Below are 21,810 nucleotides of genomic sequence, written 5' to 3' on the forward strand. Positions count from 1 at the left end.
GAAAAACATGAACTTTTAACCTCGTTGCCTCTAACTTGGTAGTAGCTTACACAAAGGACCACAAAATGCCTGTCAGTTCCTCCAAACACTGTGACCTATATCTTGAACCTTCATGATAATTAGGAGCAGGGAGGCAACAAAGCCCTTCCTCACCTGCTTCTTATGCTTCATCGTCGCTGCACAGTGGCCACTGGAGGGATATATTTTCGCATTCAAAACACAGTTACTCATGAGGGCTCTCAGCTGCACTCTAATATCAGAAATTGACTGCTGCTTAAAATGAGCGCGTAGGTCCTCAGGTTAAAAGAAATGCCTTTCAGTCACACCGTGGACAACAACAGGATATGTTAGGAGGATAAACAGGTCAGCCAAAGCATCATACGGTCCATATCTGTTCTCAGTATGCATCAGCTTGCCTCAAGCAGAGCCCTGAAGATTTCACTAATTAGCTTAGAGATGACTGTGGACACATGAAATATTAGGCATGAGAAAAATGCCTTTTTAAATGTGTGTTTGAATGAGCTTTCATGTCTGTCGGATGCCTCTATACTGCTACAAGTGTGGCCATGTGCAATCACTCAAAAGTATAAGGTATCTGACCGCAGGGTAGCGTGTGTTAAAACAGATGACACTCAACATGCGATTTCCCTCACAGCAGTGAATGCTGAATGCCGTTAATGGGGACACTGGTTGCGCTTTCCTTTATAAATGAGGTCTAAACTGTTGAAGTCATTTCTACTATCTCACAATGCTTGGAGAGAATTTGAAATGACTACATTTTATAAGTCTACTCACCTTGGCACTGCACACCATAGTTCATCAGCACAAATGGAGATACCATTTTTGAAATGGGACAGGGGGAGTCTCACACTTGGCATGGGAATTAAGTACTTTAATAGCTCTGGCTATAAAAAGTATGGAGGAAGGACCAGCAGCATATGTCCAAAACTCTTGGGAGCATGTTGTCTTTTTTTATCTAGAACAGAGCTCATGGCCTCTGGTTGGAAGGCCACTGCACCTTTTCCTTACTTTTGCAGCCAAAAGGGAATTGCACTCACTCGAGTTTTATATTTTCCAAGGACATCTGACATTGAAAATTCGACAAAAGTTTCAAGGCAAAATACTTGTAAAACAAGGAAGGATGTGGTAGCCGGAGGAAAAATAACTCCATTCAGCCCAAAGAATAAGGGCCATTTCTACAAAACGCTGTCAAAAAAGACCCACATTTCTCTTTTGGACTTAGTGACACTATTATGTGTCAGTTTATAAGAGTTAAAGTGTCCATTTCCATGTTGATGCAGAACCACAAATCCCTCATTATCTGCTGTTATGCAAAGTGACAGCATACATATTCCACATTATGTGGAGGTGGCACCACTGGAGTCGTTTGACCCATCTGCCTTTCCACTTAAAAGTGGAACACTAATTCATTGGCATCCATGTGTCAGCACAGAAAATGAACCTCGACGGGTGTTCAGAATGAATTTAACTGTACTTACAAGGCCCACAGTGAAAACTCTGTCAATATAAAAACCAAACTCTATCTCGGTGGGGGCAGCCACCGTCCTGTCACTCCTGCTTCCAGCAAACAGACAGCACACTTGTTGACACAGTTTATAACGATGTTGACAACATATTGACTCTTGTGAGCAATAGCTGTGACAGGGTTACCATTTTTACTGCACGCCCCAGCAAATATATACAGCTTACACAAACACAAAATCATTCAGTAAAGTGACTTAAAAGATTGGCCACTTGGCACTTTTTAGCTTTAGAGAAAATAATTAAGTGCTGTTTCTTTGTGTGCAGATTTAAAAAAAATAAAAAACTATCAGAAACTACTTCCTATTTTTTTTTTCATTGGCTGATATTTTCAAGGGAACAAAATGGTCTGCACGGGCTCCACAGTGAGAGCGCTGTCTAAGATGAAAGATTTATGCCTTTGCATGTGGCTCTGAACTAAGACATGACAAAAGTGCAGTGCTGCTGTGCTGAGCAGTGTGGGTGGACTGGGGATCCACTGCTGTGTTTCTCTACATCATTATTCTCTTCCTTATTATTTTTTTTTTCTTCTTCTCACTCCTCAGCTCTCACCCTCAGACATAGATTAGCAGTGGCAAATACACGGGATAATGTGCATGGTTCTAGCCTGAATGCAATAAGGGGCATTGAGATATGGCTGACAGACACAACAGAACAGCCTTCAAGAGCCGGTAAAAGGTTTGAGAATATAATAGCAAGACAGGAAGAGGAAGATGGGGAGATGGAAGCAGCAGAGATCTTATTTGGACTGAGGTGAAATGGACCTCCTACCTTTGTCAGAGCCACACTGACTCATATGTTTTTCTGAGACCAAACCAAAAAAAAAAAAAAAAGAAATCCAGAAAATTCAGCAGATGCCCAAATGGTTAGAGACTGAACAGCACATTCTTGATTCAACGCATGAATCTGCACTCTAAGCTCTCTGAATTTGAATAGCACTTCTCAGACAGCTGCATGTGTCCTGTTTCTTCACTTCCACCTTAGAGGCGGAGGGCAGAGACAGAGCAAAGTGACAGTGACAGTTTTCTGACATTTGTGTACATAATTACACAGTAATTGTTGCAAATGCATACGATGAATTTGCAACTAAAAAGTAGGAACTGTACATTATGTCAAATTCAAATTTTAGTGACAAATCTCAAATAAGCAAAAAAAACAAATGTTGATATAATGACAAAGTTAGTCCATTCATTCATATTATTAATTATTTCACTATGCCACTATATTGTTGCATAATATCAAAAAAACAGTGAACCACAACTTTGCAGTGCATAACACATTCATAGTTGAATAGAGCCAGTCTGTTTTACACTGTGCTGCTGCTGTGAATAGTCGCACTCGTAATGGTCCCAAAAATTCATTACTGTCATCTCTTCATGCAACATTATGTTATTCATATCTTCAGTGACGGTAAGTACAAGTCAAAGACTGTTCAGGGGAGTATCAAAATGTTCAGAGATTAACTAAATATTTGGTCTTTTTATGGGATTTGAGACTCATGTTACATATAAAGTGGTTAAACATCTACTACATATAAAGCCTCAAGTAAAAAAAAAAAACTGAGCTTTTCAATTGTGAAAGGCAGACTTTTGAGTGGCGATAGTCCAATACCTCTGATTTTTTAAGAGAAACATGGTTAAGACACAAGGACAATCCATCCATCTTTGACTTTCCTATGTTCAAATCAATCAAGTGTGTCTCTTGAAGTTGGAAAATTTTGAGTGTCCTTTTAAAGCTTTTAAAATAATGACCTCTTTTCTGCTTCAAAGTTTGATTCAGCCCTTTGGAAGAAAGAAGTAATTTTGATTGAAGCTATAGCTATACAATATCAATATCATGACCTAAGAAATACGTTTGGTTTTACTCTGTATTGCCATGGTAGAGTCAGAAATGTATAGACTGACTACATGAGCTAAAAGCGGGAATCCCGAGACAAGCACATGCACGCAAAATACACACAACAACATTACATGACAAAGAAAAAGAAAAAAAAAAAAGGATCACATCTAGGGCTGAACGAGTAATCAAATTTTAATCAAAATTGCAAAACGCTGCAGTGTATAGCTCATAGTCTCCCCTGCACACTGTTTTGTGCACTTTGCATTTAATGTCCAATATAATGTGGAACAAATTCCTTCATGGTCTGGTTCTGAAAAAAGTTATCCCCACTAAAGACAAAAGACTGCTCCGTTAACTCCAAATTAATTTTGTTATATTGATGAAGCCTCCCTGACATTCCCCTGACAAGTTAAGAGAACAATCCCAACATGCTGCAGAGTATGTGTCTTATTTATCACTACTGAAAGCAAGAGGACACAAAATTTAGGTTGCTTCTGATCAATGGTCAGTAAATACTATCAAAATCCAATGCAGCTGTTACACAACTGCTAACAAAACTTCTGCTTTGCCTGATGGTGAAAGGGTTCAATACTGACTGGTTCAGTCGATACAAAGTAGTATATACCTAAGTACACGAGCTATATACACACACACACATACACACACGCACGCACACCTGAAAGGAAGTTAAGCTACAGTTTTCCCAACAAAATGCACCAGATTTGAATCTTATTTTTATGGTAAAAAGAAAAGAAACACAGTGAGCTGGGTCCACCTCTGAAAGTAGGCCAGGTTTCTGAGGAGATTATGCTGATTCCTTATTTTTGAACAGCTGAATTTTATCTAGAACATTTTGTTAAGAAACTATTCGCTTCAACAGCCTCTAATGATCACTGGCTGGCATACATGCCAGCACATTTGTTATGACAAAGACTTCTCTTGTTTTAATCTCATTTCCCACTTGGCTCTCTTCCCCCACTCACTCCTTCATTTCAGAGCATTTGTCACTAATGGCTATTTGCCATTAATTGTTTATTATCGTGCATATCTCTGTATGCACAGGGCAGAATTATATAAAAGTTCAAGTAGTGTTAGACCTGTAACATAATATATTGGCTCAAAATATGACACAGATCCAGAAAATGTTGTGATGCTTTTGACTATAAATGAAAATAATTGTATGTATGTCTATGACTGAGGTTCATTACAGGGCGCTGCCGTCACTTCATGGCATTCAAACCGAGAAAAAAAAGCAGAACACATTATGCTACATTGGTACGTCATCGCAAACACCACAGGCCGGCAGCCAGTACTCAGCCGTAATCGGCCATACGTTCAAGCTGCTAAATGTTTACCTCTTATAAAGCAGGCAGGATAATTGATAAGAGAACAGAGACTGATTCAGTGGTGTGGAAGAGGTTCAGCTATCAGGATCGGATAAACTTCCAGTTTGATTGTGGTGCTAAATGTGCCGGAAAGGAGCCGACCAGCGGCATGAACACATCCAAGTCTGTACGCCATCTGAAGCAGTTCACCTCCATAAAATATTCTAAGAGCCTGCAGACATGGCACTATAGAACTTTAAGCTATCCTGCCCCAAAAACAATATCACCACCACTTCATGTGTGTTTTTATTGTTGCTCACTCCTTTTCCTGTATTTCTGTCACACTTCTGAGCACTTCTCATGCCTTTTATATTCTTTATTGTTGCTGTAAAGTAATCAAAAGATAAATCAGCCTATTTTGTAGTTTAAAGTTACTTTAAAGATATTATTATTGCCAAAGCCAAGGTTTTTGGTTTTGACAGTGATGTCATTTTCTTGTTTGTTTATGAAGACTGAATACAAATAAAAGGTGAATGTTGATCCAATTGTACCATTTTTATATCTAATATATTATACACATTTATAGAGGAAAGTTTCATCAACTTGGAAAAATTATTTTAACCATATCATCCAGCCCTAGGTAGAGGCATTTCCCAGAAATAATTTCCTTTTTAAAGATTGTAAAACTGAGAAGACTCTAAATTATATTTTATATTAATACCTAACATGCAGTAAAATAATCCAAGACAAAATAGTGATCAAAGGAATAATTTCGAATAAATAATTTGATTTGAGATACTTTTAGTTAAGAAGATCCATTACACTGTCAAGTCTTTCTGGTAAATGCCCACTCAGAGAAAAAGTTATGATTAGCTTAGTTAAGTAGTAGCTGGTTGAAAAAAAACATTCCTATTAAATACTGTGACAGTTTAGCTAAACTTAACGGAATGCAATTAGAGCTAATCAACAATTTTCATCCTGTTTGTTTAGTCTGGACAAAAAAGTGTACAGCCTAAACAAGTGTAAAAAAACTTTGTTTTAGTGTAGGCAGGAGCCAGCCATCTGAGAAGCTGCTGCTAGTGCTTGGGCCATAGTAATAATCCCTATAACTATAATTTGTCATTTCTACACTTAGGTTAAGTACAAAATGAGCATTCAAATGGCTGTTAAACAGTTGGTCCTTTGAGGTGGTTTCAGTCTTCGTGATAAGATCAGATAATCGGCTGCATGGACAGTTAACTATGCTTTGAAAGTGGCGCCCATCTTCTCTTGTGAAAACAAACCTGTTCCTTTAAGTAATGGATTTGGGTCAGAGGGCTAAATTGAGCTCATATACTGCCAGAGAAACAATGATGATATCATTGCAAAGATATCATTGTTTCATCTTGCTTGTTTTTAAGGTGATTCATCCATACAGTATTCCTCCATCTGCAGCGCCATTATTCTGTATCTCTGTGATAGAAATTAAAGATAAGTAGAGGAAATACATTTCATGCTTTCAATAACAACAGTATAGAATATATCTGCAGCGATGACTAACCAACAGCCTAATTCTAACTTGTTTATGATTGGATATAAGATGATTTGCAGAAGAAGCGGTTGCAAATGAAATGAAAGAAATTAAATGCCATTCGGAAGTGAATTTGATTTTGCTTTTCTTACCCACATATCCTGTAGGCATCTGTTGTGTGGATATCTGCAATGTGTCACTCACCATTAAAGCTGGTGTTACGTATGTACTTCAGCAGAGTCTTCCCATCTGCAGTTTCCATTTGAGGACACACGCCAAGATGATCAGGACATAAGTCCCTGTGCATGTTGTGGAGAGCGTGGGCCATGGCATACACCGCATCAATCACAAACTGCACCTTCCCTTCCTGCTCATATTTGGAGTTAATCCCAATGCGCTCCTGGCCTGAGGAAAGTAAGAGGAAGAGGAGGACTAGAGCCAAATACACCATGAGCCATTAGACATTACATCCTCTCATCTGTCTCTGTCATCTGCAGTTCCACTTCTATTCCTCCATTTAACGTTTGCCGTCAGTCGTTTCAGTTTCGAAAGCAATACACCTAAAGGGACACTGTGGCACAGCAAATAAGACATTTAATTCCCAAGTGAAAAATATCAAGCTGAGCTGTGAGACAAAGTGTTTGTGACAAATACAGCAGATTTAAATTGAGTTGCTGTGGCATATTACAAAGTAATTGGCTGCTATGAATGGCAGTCATTAGCCCCCTCTACAAGATGATGGAGATCACCATGAACTTTAGTAACACTCCTCCATGGTGGTTTTCTGCTCTTTATATCCTTCTCCCAGTGTACTGCCCTTTTGCTATGGGCTGTTGCAAAGGTTTTTGCCTCATGCTCCTGATACACTACTTGAATACATAATGCACAACCTCTGCTGGATTTTTTTGTTTTTGTTGCAACCCGAAAGAGCTCATTTATAATCCCAGTATATAAAATCTCAAATTCAACATTCAACGATTGGGTGAAAATGATGAACAGCAAATATACTACTGATACTTTCACCACTAAAAATGATCATCATCATAATCATCAGAATTATAACATTCATGCTCCAAAATGATAAAAATCCATCAACGAGAAAATAGCATCATATACTAAAAGGCTATTTTCTTTTCAGTGAGAGATGCTCGGAGCTGTCGTGGAGGGTTTAGTGAAGGAACATATGATGTTAATAGGCTGCATATAAGGATGTAGGAGACTTGTATAGACTGAGGGAGGTCAAAAGCAATCTGTGCTGAAATTTCATCCCATTTCCCAGAACTTAACATATATTTCAGCCCACACATAGCCTTTTTGCTTTTCTGAGCTCTGCATAGGGTGCTCCATGGACAGCCTGTGGATGCGAAAGCCTCCTGCTAGTATTTAACATTCATAAATATAAGCATGGGGTATAAAAGGGGGAGAAAATATAGTGACAATTGTGCAGCTATTTTCAGAGGAAATAAAGAAAAAGGATGAAAGACATTTATAATCATTTTACAGAGAGGTTTGTGGGACTCACTACATGGACCAGCATCTTCTGTCTCAGACGCATGACAAACAACACCAAACATGAGATTATAAAGGAAACAAAATCCCCCCGCAAACAGTAATTTGTGTCACACTGCTATTACCATCATCACGTACGCAAGCAGGATTAATACAGAATCCCACATCACAGCCATCATCCACATAGATAAAACATGCACTGCCATGCCTGTCACAATCCAGCCAGGCAGATTTTAGATTAAAGACGCATGCATCACTATTAGCAACAACACTTACAGGACATTAGCCTCAAGAGCAGACGGTCTGTAACTGTAGTATGACTAAGACCACGTGGTGCACTATTATTCTAATTATAAACTCAGCCTGTCATGTACCCGCTGGGTGGCAACACCTGGTGTTAGACTCTCTGGCTGCAACGCAGACAGGAGGGGTTGAATTAAAACCCCAATAGACTATCTGCAGTGTCTACTGTGAACCAAAGGTCAAGTTCACATCAACCTGATACAGGAGGGTGAAATTATGCATAATATTTTATTGTTTTACAAATGAAATGATCCTAATTATTTCATGTCAAAACTCATGTACCTGTGCATTTACGACTCGTATCCTCTCTCTTTGAGGCACTCAGGAGCCTGCAGTCAAAGTTTTCTTCCCAAAACTCAGCAAACCACACATTCCTGCGATTGTTCTCGAGGGTGAGCGCAGTAAAGTATTCATCAAACCCTGGGAACAGAAGAAACAGGAGGATGGATCGGTACCATACTAGTTATCAACCAATTCAAACCTGGAGGAAATGAAGCAAAATTTAGTGAGGTGGTGGTGGTGCTGGTGGCTGTTATGTATTAAAAGCACACTAGCAAGTACTCTTTCATCAAAATTTGACCACAGTGGTTCCTTTTCCTCTCGAACCCCATGGAACTTTAATCATTTCTTTCATCTAGGAAATTGCATTAATTAAAAAACAGGATGCATAATAAATAACACAGGGACTAAGTGATGCCACAGCTTGTTGCCTCAGGCCTGAAGGTGCTGAACAGGGTGTCCTCACTTCTTAAAATACATTACAACAGAGGTGGGTTGAAATTATGATGTATTAGCTTATTGCTATTTCAAAAGGGTGTGAGGATGAGGAAGTTGAACTAGAAATAAATGCAACTATACGATTCACTGCTTTTTTTTTTTTTTTTTTAAACACACAAATTTCCACCTTGAGAACAATGAATTTTACATTTTAAAGTCTTCCTTCTTAAGTGAGTCACGGGTAAAGGTGAGAATGGCTAATCAGGCTGGAAATACCCAGCTGATTTTCTCTTTAAAAAGACCATCAATGATGCATGGTGGATTAATAATGTTCCTGCTGCTGCCGGAGTGTACATTTGTCCTGACTAGACCTCCACAATTTGAGAAAAGCTTAATATAACTCAGGCTTTCAAATTTCCTCAATTGCATGATTAGTGGTTATGCGGACTTTGGTGTTGGACAAAACTTAAATAGGTGGTACATGTTGACAATATTCTGTCTCTGTGGTGAATCCGTCCATGTCCTGGCAAATGTAGCAGTATAATTATCAATATGGTTTTCTTGTTTACCTCCTCCTTGCGGATTGATATTTTAAAGATGTGGTGCATCTAATTTGCATTTCTTTTGGGGTTTGCTGACAGAAAATGTTCAAATGATCAAAAAACATAATTTCTTAATATCAAAAACTAGATTAACATCTTTCAGTTTGAATTCATTCCCGTAATGAGACAGAGATGAGTGATGCACTTTACTCCTGCAGGCAGAGATGTGCAACTCTCCACTTTTATTTAGCAAGTAAAACCACACTGATCAATATGTCATGTCTCCAAGAGAGAAAACAGTAACATTGACTAAAACAGCCAGTTTATTCAAACTGAATTTAGTCTGGCCCTGTCCAACCCACAGCCAAATGTAACAAGGTCATACTTGCTCTCTGAGGACTGTTCAAAGTCATTCTGAGAAATGTAGGAAACTGCAAACTTCAGCTGCAATGGATGAGACAAATTGGGATGAAGTGCCTCCAAAAACAGGTAAACACAAATCACATCACATCCACTGAAATAAATTGAACATCACACATTGGTGTAAAGTGCATCTTATAGAATTGCTTTTTCTTTTGCCATTTTTATTGATTTGCATTTATATGGGCTTGGGAGCGAGTTAACAACAAATGGAAATCCTGGAGAGGGGTCAAATTATAAATATTTTGACTGTTAGACCCTACCACACTTCTTTTTAATCTGCTTAACAGACTAAAAAGACAGCATATATCAGACTTAATTAGGCCTGATGGCCAGAAAATTAATGTTTTTATAGCAAACAAGCACACCAATAAAAGCACTATATCACTCTGAGATTCTACATGTCAGCGTTGTGTTTAAAGCCTGTTTTTCAGGGCATATATTTAATCAATTATGAAATCTTTTGGTCTGTAAATAATTACACATAAAAGAAAAAAGGAAATTAGTTTAGTAGAAACAATCCATGCAGTGTGAGTATATGTGTTTGTTCCACATTGGTTGTACCTTTAATGGAGGAGCGCTTGGGCAGTATAGTGACTGCTCCCACAGCCACATCCTCAAGCTGGTGGATCGGACTGCTCTTGGCCCCCCAGCTGTCAGATCCAATCCACAGGAAATGGCCCACCTGATTGGCCCTCTTGGTGGCATTGAGTACTCCCCTGCAAGGACATCCATGTGTGAATTAGGAGAGAGTACAAGAGGTATGTGCAATCTAATATCTATTACAAAAGGAACAGCGGGTTTAAGGAGCTATTGGGGCATTTCAGTCCTGTCATGTACAGTTTTTCATCTGTTCTTCCATTAGAGGTGAGAAAGAAAGGATGGAAACGCCTGCTTTCAATTCACAGCTTTTCACAGTCTTAATTTCAAGAAAATATCTTTTTTTGTCTCTTTTTAAAGATGATAGGGAAATGCGGGGATGTTGTTCAGATATGCATCATGCGTCCCCAATGCTCCAGACTCACTTAAAATCTTAAAGGACGCAGTAAACTCACAATCCATGCGCCATATTTTTCCATGTAAAATGGTACATTGTGAACAACAACTTGTGTTTCATCTGCCATTCTTCCATTAGCAATGTTAGCTTCACTGGTAATTTATTCAGCGAGAGCACCAACTTTTATTAATTTCTCGTCCCTTAAAAAAAAAAAAAAAAAAAAAATTGTAATCAAATAAATAAATAAAAACTTTTGTTCTGGTGCAGGTTGCTCACTATTAGGGACCCAATTAATGTACCAGAGACTCAGTGAAATCACCAACAGGGATTCACTACTTTGAAAAAACTATAGACTATATCACTGAATGTAGGCAGTTGCACTTAATAAGCTCCATTTTTCTCACTGAGCTTTTCTTTTACGTTTTACTAACATATCACTTGTGGATTGTTCATTCTAAATGTACAGGTACCAAATGTTTGATTGTGTGTTTCCTTACATAAGCATTCCTCAAGGGTTTCTGTAAATGAAACTATATATATGTAGCTTTGTTGTGATCTGTATTCCCACTTCTCCTCTGAGATACGCTACAAGTTCTTCGAGGTATGTTTATTTTTGCAGACATCCCGTGCACACATCATTCTGTGCCTCTAACCTGTCTCCAGGAGCTGCTACTCAGAGATAAAAGACTTTAACATGGCAAGTCATCAACAGCCTGAGCAACATGAATGAAGCCAGAATGTGCTGTGTGCTACTCACCGTATGTCTTCTTCGCTGGCAAAAATCACAATTGCCCGCGAGTGCTGCGTTTCCAGCAGTTGTTGGATGGCTTTGTCATAATCCTCCAGTTTGGGGTTGTGGGGTATCTTTAAAGACTGGGCGATGCAGATTCCACCTTTTGATGGAAAAGGAGTAACAAATGAGAAAGCCTTTGGGATGATCTCACCCATTTACTTACTCTCGCACACAAATGTACACAAACACATTCACAAAGCCTGAGGTCACAATAGCTCCTGTTTTTCTTTGGAAATCTCGCCCATATGGAAGTGGAAAACACACAAACACAATAGAGATTTTGATGTTGCTGTCATGCTTGCTGTCGAGTCTAAATGATAGTCTCGCAGTGTATACATTTACATTTTGGCAATGATAGGAAAACCACAGCAGCGTGCAATATAACACTCAAACTGTGCCTTCCGACTGAGCACCAGCATCATTTCACAGAGAGTTATAAACATATCTGCTATAACAAATCCAATAATCTGCACCACCAGGGACATAAAGCTACAGATTTCATATTAAGTATTTGTGAAAATCCAACCACTTTCCATTGACTTTTCATTTAAAGTCATTATCAAACATCTCTTGTTGAACCTAGGAACCAATCAGATACCACAGCAGGCTATAATAAACAAAGAGGATATTAATATTGACAATAAATCATTCTCAGACAGGTCACCACTAATGAGTTTTTACAGGATGAAGGGTACTGATGGCTTCCGTGCTCAGCTAAATAGTTTCTAGATACTGTATTTGGCACAATATATTATCGCAACAGGCTTTTGACAGATTGCCAGGCATTGTTATCTGCAGGGTTACATTCTACAGCTCATTATTAGGCAGTGAAGTCCTATCTTTAACAAAAATAAATAAATATAGATAATAAAAGAGTTTTTGTCCGCTCCGGTATGGTAATTGCAGGTGTGAAGGACAAGCTAACCTAGGCAGCATTTTAGATGAACAGATAATATGATCACCTGAGTAAGAGAACATCCTAACTATATATTGTAGGTCCAGACTGAAGACAGGAACCTGAGTCAACAGCAAAGCGCCACACAAACCAATTAAAAAATCTCCCACTCAAGCATTTTAATAGCCTAACCAATAACCTTTCAGTTTGAATTTCCCTGAGTAGACAGAGAAATGGAAGGGATATCCTAATTGCCAGTCTCCTCAGGCTCATTACTTTGATATAAGCAGCTTTTAGCTGGCAGATCACACATCTCCCATCATGGTTTACTGTAGCATTTCTAAAGGCAGGAGATAGCAAAATGTCAGCCCCCTCTTAACTATCCTTTCTGTGTTCTAGTACTAGCAGAATTAAAAATATTTCTTGATGTAAGAAAACATTCTAGGCTGATTGTTGTTTTCCTAGCACTAAAATGTACTTTAACAGAAAACAAAAGATTTTGCCAATGGTCAACTTTTGTTCAAAGATTTGTGGTATCCTGTTATAGTGAGACTTGTTTGGTGTCATTTGTGTGGAGCAGCCAGCATCATAGGTCTCCAAGGGAGAACACTAAAGCACTGTTTCAGAGCAGAGCTTTTGGGGATGATTTCAGGCAGAAAGTCCTACAGTATGACACCGCACTGTAAGATTTACAATTTAGAGAACTGATGCTGTTTAGCATCTGATCCTGGCATATTAGCAGCAGCTTTCAGCTCCAGGGGGCCAGTAAGTCTGCAAGTAGGTACAACATTACACATACAGTCACTCCAGTGAGGAAAAAAAAAAGGATAAACTCATATGCAGAGAAGTGAAGTCACTTGAAAATACATTAAATTGCATTACCAAGAAAACCTCATGGGCTTGTGTGAAGACTTAAATGAGAGCTGTATTCTAGGTAAAACAAGTCAATTATACACCACAAGGGCCTCTGATGAAGATTAGAAGCATTTGAACCAAATCCCATCTTCAGAGAGCACTAGAGCAGAACATGCAAGAAACCTGAGACTACGCCCCCTCAAAAAAAAAAAAAAAGAGCAGGGAGTTGTGCAGTGTTGGCTAAATTATTGAATGCCTGCAGAATATCTCATCTGTCAGTCACTCAGATGGCCTCTCAGTGTTTCAGCTGTTGAGGCCGGTATGATGGAAATGCAAGTGGTGTATCTAAAAGTCTATGCTAGGCTTCTAGAGCACTGTGCTGTGGGTCGGACTGTCTTCACCTGTCACTGGAAGGTCCGGTGGACTTGAAAGAGTTCTCAAAAGAAACAGTCGGTTTATAGAAAAGCTGCGTGTTTGCGTTGGCTAGATGTGTGATGCAAGACAGAAAAAATGTCAGGCTATGGGAGAATAACATATTATTCCAACTTGTTGAAATCTCATTCCAGAAATAGAATTGTATAGTGATACCCTACTGTCTAGCTGTCACTTACAATCAGTGAGGATGACAAGTTTGCTTTTGCTTTTTGCTGCTTACAATGGAAGTGAGACATTCTATTTTGTGACACAGAAATTTTTTTGCTCACCTCATTCGTTTACCCGTAATAGAACAACATAATATCAAAAGTATGTGCAGCATGAACCACTACCCTCTGCTCCATATTTGATTAATATATCCAAGACAGTTTAATGATCACAATGTCTATATTCATCAGGTCTTGGAAGTTCTCCACTTATCTGAGTGCCATAGGTCATGGCCTGCATTAACTACTTCAATTATTCATCTTCAATGCCCTCGCTTCTTAAAATGCACTTCAGGGCAGGAAATCCAGCCTTGCCATTTTGCTTAGTGAAATACAAATCCCTTTAAATTAGAGGCTCTTGATGGATTTGACCACCCCCACCTGCCCACTCAACACCCTCCAAACCCAAAGCTCCTGGGGATCCATAATGCTGCAATTATATTTATCATCTCAACAGTCAAAAGGTAGACCTGCTCCCTGCAGCCTCCCCGCCTGAGCACATGGGAGCACATCAAAATGGGCTGACATGTGGCTGACATTCATATTCGACATCTGTGTGCCCCCCCCTAACCTGTACGCCTTTCCTGACTGCTGCTCAGGGACTTGACAATGTGAGGGGTCATGTAGAAATTTCATGGTCTATTTGATGGTGTTTGCTATGGATCAGGCTTTTTCCACAGTCCTTTCCTACTGCTAGACATTAACATATATAAATACATCAAGTGCTACACCAGCAGTTTATCCCCCCCCCCCTCCACACAGACTGGATCCAAACAATGCACAGGGTTTGCATCTTGCTGAAAACCATTCTTCAGTGATATTTTGTAGAAGGTTTTCTTCAAATGCAAGCCTTTTTATGAAATGGGAAAACTGATCTCTATCGCTCTGGCTTGAATCCAGAAAGGAAAATACAACAGGATGAATTTCTGCCAGCTGCACCTGCAGCCAGGATGAAGGTACAAAATGGGAACAGTGCTGGAGAGAGAAAGCAGGCAAAAAAAACAAACAAACAATACAGACAGGCTGCCACTCCAGTCTCAGCTTGGGGTAATTGGCAGCCATATTGCATTAAGGGTCCACTAGATGGTTCTCCTTGAAGTGGTGAAGCGAGAATCCTACTAATGCATCTGACATTTCACTACAAGCAAACAGAAGAGACACACAAAACCATCTCAAGGCCTCATTGATCAATTTGCAAAGATGTTCTAACAACAATACCCCAACAATGTTATTTTTTTGCTCTGAATTTTTCTTTATAAAACTTAATTTACTCACATCAGACGTACAGTATTCCCAGACATCCTCCCTCATTATTCAGTAAAATGTTTTCAATACAATCAATTTCAGCCAGTTCTGGTACAGAGACAGTCCCTTTGAATGAATCTGAATTGTGCGATTTGTTGTGCTATTACATAATTGCTGTGTTTATTAAAGATTCATTGGGAAAAGAAAGCCTTTCTTGAGAGGAAATAATTCCCATTTGTATATGAATACAAAATATTGCCATGACTGCAGCTCAGACTCAACAGGATGAGTCAACAGCAACAATGGTTTGTGATTTCATAGTTCTTGTGTAGCTGTTCAGAAGTCATAATAATATCAGTGTGTTTACTGCATTTTGCTAAAGGGAGAAGTGGAGAAAAAAAAGATATCTGAGAAAACCAGCTGGGAGAAACTGCATTTATCACAGGATATAAGATGAGCTGAAACTTCTAAAATAAGTCTCAAAGTAGGACTTTTCTCTCTGCACAAGCTTTCTTCTCTCCAATGCATATTGCACAGCCACAAACAGCTTCTTAAAGTTTTAATGAGGGATCACACTGGACATGGATGCACACAGAGAAAAAAAAAATGCATGCTGGACTTCTGATCGGTGCCTGTGGGATGTAATTAGCTTTGCTCATATTAGAGCAGTGGTGGGCTGTAGGGGCCAGCTAAACCTTCTATATATACACATATATACATATACATATATACACATATACATATATACACATACATATACATACATACACATACACACACACACATATATATATATATACACATATATACACACACATACATATATAGCGCCATGCAAAGTAAGTTACGCCGCTGCCTCGCTTACTTTAAGTAACGTTAACAAAAGGTGAACCTGGTGACCCGCTAACTAGCGGTTTTTCATGTATAATTGAAGAAATTTATCTCGCTGCATATATACTTTCAACCTCATTTTCTAGACCGACCTTTCGAGAGGAGCTGGACATCGTGAGGAGAGGTCTTCCAACTAGTCCCCCCACCTGCTAGCTAGTGACGGAAAAGGGTGTGTCCTCGCCGCCGCTCCGCTCGCCGTGGTTGCTGTGGCCGAGCTATCGTAGCAACGGAGCAGCGGTCACGTGTCCGGAAATAATCCCGCAGAATTTGAAGATTGACCAATCAGAATTGAGTATTTCAGAGCGCCATGTTCTAACTACTCTTAATTGGTAATGCGGATGTATTGATTGGTCCCCAACCTTCTTTGGGTCGCGGACCACCTGCATGCTGGAGAAATTGTCCGGCGACCGGGTGGAGGGTATGCTGTAATTAAAAATGTCAAAAAAAACAAAGAGAAATGTAACCACTACACCTTACATTATGTGCTTGTAACAACTATTAAATGACTATCACAGGCTCCTTCTCCTCTATCAAAGAAACACCCCAGCCACTTCTGTTTGCAGGCCATTTTTGCGAGAGTTGGCTTGCCAAGTTCACAGAGGAATGGAAAACACTTGGGAGAGAGGTGCGGGCGGATGTGGCAATTTTTCATAATAAATTACCGGGAAAACTATTGACTTTAAAATACATTTAATTTTAAGCAATCTTCTTTTGGGGTGCGGAATGCACGGCCCACCACTGCCTGAGAGGTTTCTGCACATTAGAGATAGAGATGACGCCCTGCAGATTCGCAGGAAATGGATTGGAATCTAAAGAGTAGTAAGAGTACTTGGACCTGTTGTTGTGAGTTGCACGGATGTGCTAGATTGGGTGATGTAGGGTAATTTGTCCTGACCAGCTCTTGTTGTGAAGTGGTGAAAAAATGGATTCGCACTTTGAATTCAGATTCAGATGCTTTACGGATAAAACATCACTATTACAAAAATAAAAAAAGATTTCTGGCAATTTAGCGCAATGGTAATACTCTACGCCTATCCTAATCTTCCAAAAATATTGCAAAGCAAGCACTTGACATCTTTCCAAATGTATGTATCCCACAATAGACCGGATGATTGGTCAAAGATGACCAACCTTTGACAGATACTGTACAGCAACTGAGTGCCTCCTGGCTACAGCGATGACCACTGATTCACGTGTACCAACAAAACGCCATCAATCCAGAAAAAGATGGTGAGTCAAGCATGTGCACAATTTTAATCCTAGTTGGAGGCAAAACAAGAACACATTGTTATGCCTGAAAAAGGATCAACACCATTAAAAAAGATAAATAAACAGCTCACCGTTAATGTTGCATTACAAGAGCCAGCAAACATGACATTCTAATAGCTTGCTTGTTAGAATGGTTGGCTCAGTGTGTTTAATCACATGGGAATTCCCAAAGATATTCACAAAAGAAGGCTGATGTCTTTCCTAACAGACTAAATGTCTAAAACCCTGCTATTTCATACACACAATGTGACCAGAATGGCTTTAATTGACCATGAAGCTGACTGTCATCATTAACATCCTAAAAGTACTGCATTCTCACTAACAGGGATTAAAAAAAAAACAAGATGAGTGAAACAGAAGAGCCAGCACATTAAACTAAACTGACAAATGACAAATTGCCAGGTAGTTCTTTCCCCACTCTGGCCAGAGACACCACATTGAAATCTTTAGAGTTTGCAAAAAGATAGAATGGGTTTATTAAAAAAAATAAATAAACAAAAACAACAACAACAAAACTGTGACATGGGTACAGGCAATGCTCATTACTGGGATGTGGCATCTTTGCTAAAAGCCGTTTCTCTGTCTACATTTCCTGTAACACTCCAAAATTCACTGGGGAAAAGAGGCAGAAGCTGCAAAAGAGATCAATAATTCATCCACTGAAAACAGATTTTATAATTAACTGGAAAACTGGACTTTCCCACAGTCAAGACTGAAGCAGACAAAAAATATACTGATAATTTTTTGTAGTGGCTTTGACTGTTGGCCTTTTCTTACCTGCTTCTTTGGAGAGTTGTGTGAAGGCCTCTATTCCTTTCTCTCCATAGCTGCCCTCTGAGGCAATGGTGGAGACATAAGACCAGCCGAGGGATTGGATAATGTCCACCATGGCCTGGGCCTGAAATGAGTCTGGAGGAACCACCCGCGAGAAGAAGTCATAACGCCTGTCGTCACTCAACTCCGGGGCCGTTGACGCATAGCTGATCTGCGGGATCTTGAGGAGAGAAGATGGGGGGTTGGACAGACAGAGGAAACGCTTACTCATTTGTTGATGTTATTCTAGTGAAGCATCATGTTCGGTTGTTTTTCTGAGGAATCTGACTGACTGTAGCGTTTTAAACTATTTGCTGCCTGCCCTTAATTTGAGTGTGAAGTGATTGGCAGCTCAGTTATATTTGGAGGCTTCAGGAATAAACATGATGTTAATTTTTTAGTTTATTGGCCCCTTTGGAAGAAAGAACATGGAAAAACATGGTATGCACTAGTTTGTGGCTACTTTATGATTGACAGACTGTATAACAAATGGACAACCTGCTGGACAATCAGGATAGAGTATAGAGCAGGTCAGATCTACCCCTTACTGGTCAGCCCCACCTCCTACTGCAAATATAATTTCTTCTCGTTTCATTAAACCAAGATGGCGATGGCCAAATTACAAATTCTAGGCTTCAAAAACTATTCACAGACTATTGAGTGACATAACAGTTGGGTGCCACTTTATATGCTGCTACCTTGACCAGCTGGGTCAGGTATAGTAAGTAAGTCATCTGCCCTAGGAGACAGCTAGCTTGGACCTGTCTGGAGACAATCTATCTTTCTAGGAGATCAACATCTTACTGATGAACATTTTAAATGTTGTTTAATCGAAGTTGAATAAACCTGTAAAAATTTCCAAATATGTGTAAGGTCAAATGCCAAAATATTTCTTTTAAAGTTTATTGACTCCATTGAGGCCAAAAGCTACTTGTATAAATTATTTCCTTCTAAAAATTATCTACAGTAACAAAGTAATTAATTTAGTATAGCAACTTTCATTGAGAATAATTACTAAGCACTTCAAAAGTAAAATAAAACTATACAGAAAACATAAAATCAATTAAACAGTAGTGAAAAATAAGCAATGGAAAGTTACAAAATGAAAAGCATTAAACCACACAAACAGGAGAGAAAGAGGTCCACAGGAAGTTAGAACTAAGACTGCCATGAAGAACAATTAGTAACTGCTGGTTAAAAAACCTCAGTGACATCGTGGTGATACAAGGATGAATGGGTGTACATGGGTGTGAAAAATTCTGCTGCTGGTCAGCTGTCTCGCAAGAGCATTTGCAACCATTTGTTGATAACCCAGAGAAGACTTGCTGAAGCAGATGAAAAGGCGAGTTGATGTGGGAGGGGGTTGGACGGAGGGAAGGAATGCTTACTCATTTGTTGATGTTATTCTGGTGAAGCATCATGGTTGGTTGCTTTTCTGAAGAATCAGAAAAGGGGAGTTGTACTAATGTAGGAGAGAATTATTTTTAGCTCTCTGTAAGAACATATAGCATAGAACACAGGGACACACCACAAAAAGGACCAGCCCTTATAGACATGTAGGAAAAAAGCACAGTGAAAAGCCTCCTTTCTGAGGCTCCCACAGAAACCTTCCAACTGCCTGAGCCTCTCTATCAGGATAAAATCCTGCAGTAAAATCCAGTAGCACCAGAGCAAAACATTCATCCTGATCAGAAGACATTGTCATTGGAGACATAGATCTTTCTTTTTTTTTTTTCAACACTCCTGACAGAAACTGGATTGGAATACATCTAATATGGTGTGTCTGGCTCAGACGAGCAGCCATTTGGCAAGTGCAGCACAACTTTTGAAATAAAAGGCAGTAAAGATGTAGGCCAGTTGTTTTGGGGAAGAGATGGGTCAAGGGTAGCTTTTTCCCGATGCTCAGCAACTGCTTGCTTAAAATAAACTGGAACACAACAAATTGCAGGGGGGGTTTTTATAAAGAAAGCAAGCATGGACTAATATGTCTTGTCTAAAGGCTGGGAGAACATTTCCATATTGCCACAAGAGCAATTCTTGCAGGATAGAATGTTTTGTTTTTTTACATATATATTTTGAAATTTGCACCGATTCTTTTGCCCCTGGTGAGAGCATGATTAGCTCGATCCCCTGTTCCTAACCTTTGTGCTAAGCTAAACATTTGCTAGCTATAGTTTCTTTTTTAAAGCAAAAGACATGAGTGGTATCGACTTTTCCATCCAAGCAAAAACAAGAACTATTCTCACAATATGTTTTGAGCACATTTTCATTGATTTAATGGGTGTGGGGAAGCCATAGAGTTTAAAGCAACAATTAATTCACGTCAGTACACAGTTTTGAGAAGGTTCAAAGTAGAGGAGAAAGAACCCACAAGACACAAAATAATAACAATTTAGCCCCAGTACCAGTGGGGCTGCAGGGAGGGAAATAATGATCTGTCAGTCAAGAATATCTTTGATACACAAATTCAAGTTAGAATGAAGATCTCCAAAGTTTTCTCCAAGACTCCGCTTTAGGTCAAGATTTGTCAAAATAAGCCTAGTTTTCACAGTTTAGTATGCTGAGATGGTGAGCATGTTAACAGGATAATTTTGCTCAAAGCCTCAAAGAGGCAGCAACGTGGCTGTAGACTCCTGTGCATTAAGACAAGAATGTGAGGTGAATTGTAGAGGACATACTGCTTACAAACATCATGGGAAAATGACTAGATGCCCACAAAGCAGCTGAAATGCATCTTGACGATATTAAATTATTTACGTTTTGTTGAAAAAAAATCTGTGCACAGATTTTATAAATTAGTTTCATTAACACAGCCTAATTTCTGGGTTCAGTCTGTTAATGAGCTGAACTGAACAGATGCATCTCTACAGAGGGTCCATGTGCCTGTTGGTGGCTACAACTAACACCTGAAACAACAGTAGGGTACATTGGCTGCTATAAAGTATCTGTCTGCATTCATATTTTTCACACTAGATCAAAATGTGAATCTTTACAAAACCATTACAAAGGTAAAAAAAAATTGATAAGGAAATCTGGTGGTAGGTTGTTTACATTGCTGCCTTATGAAATCCTAAATATCGCCTTTGCAACTACGTTTGATGTTGTTTAACTGCAGTCACACCTGGTGGCAGGTCAAAATGATCACCTTTCATTTGACAGGTGAATCCACATGTAGCAACACACAGCATTTTCTCCTGAAGCCAGTGCTGTTCCACATCAAACAGTCTAATCTGAGCACTGTATGAATGCCATCCATTTGTGCTAGAGTGATCAAAAATGGCCAGACACAGGGGAAACACAGGAATGAGGACACAGTGGCTCGCTGATGGGATTGCTTCAACTGACAGAGTGTGAGCAATAGCTTTGACCCACAACTCAAAGGGGGTCAACTGCACAAAGCTGACAAATTGTGGAGCGGAGTAGAAGGTCAGGCTGATGATAAATCAATGTTTGAAGTTGCCAAAATAACAAAAAAGATAAATCAAAACAAATATGTGGATAAAACGTCTAAAGCGTCCGGAAGCAAAAAAATTAATATTTTGTTTACCAAACAAATTCACAGGTGGCAATGCAGCAGCAATGGCACACACTGAATCACTTCAGTGCCGTCTAGAAAGAGAGTACAGCAAAGTAATGGAAAAGCAACAGATACAGTGATTCGCATATTAAATACTTTTTTCCTAAAAAAGTGAAGTATATGTTTT

At 39.3% G+C, this 21,810-nt stretch overlaps 1 protein-coding gene across 1 annotated transcript in view; it reads right to left on the minus strand.

Moving 5' to 3' along the window:
• Nucleotides 1-21,810, minus strand: part of LOC115046089 (metabotropic glutamate receptor 7-like) — a 56,282-nt gene that overhangs the window by 14,147 nt on the left and 20,325 nt on the right. The window contains exons 2-6 of the mRNA XM_029506216.1: nt 18,071-18,287; nt 11,462-11,597; nt 10,272-10,426; nt 8,311-8,448; nt 6,421-6,621 (exon numbers count right to left, since the gene is read on the minus strand). Of these exons, the coding sequence (XP_029362076.1) occupies nt 6,421-6,621; nt 8,311-8,448; nt 10,272-10,426; nt 11,462-11,597; nt 18,071-18,287 (847 nt within the window). The remainder of the gene's footprint in view (nt 1-6,420; nt 6,622-8,310; nt 8,449-10,271; nt 10,427-11,461; nt 11,598-18,070; nt 18,288-21,810) is intronic.

Source organism: Echeneis naucrates, chromosome 7 (genome assembly GCF_900963305.1).
Source record: "Echeneis naucrates chromosome 7, fEcheNa1.1, whole genome shotgun sequence".
NCBI classification, from domain to species: domain Eukaryota; kingdom Metazoa; phylum Chordata; class Actinopteri; order Carangiformes; family Echeneidae; genus Echeneis; species Echeneis naucrates.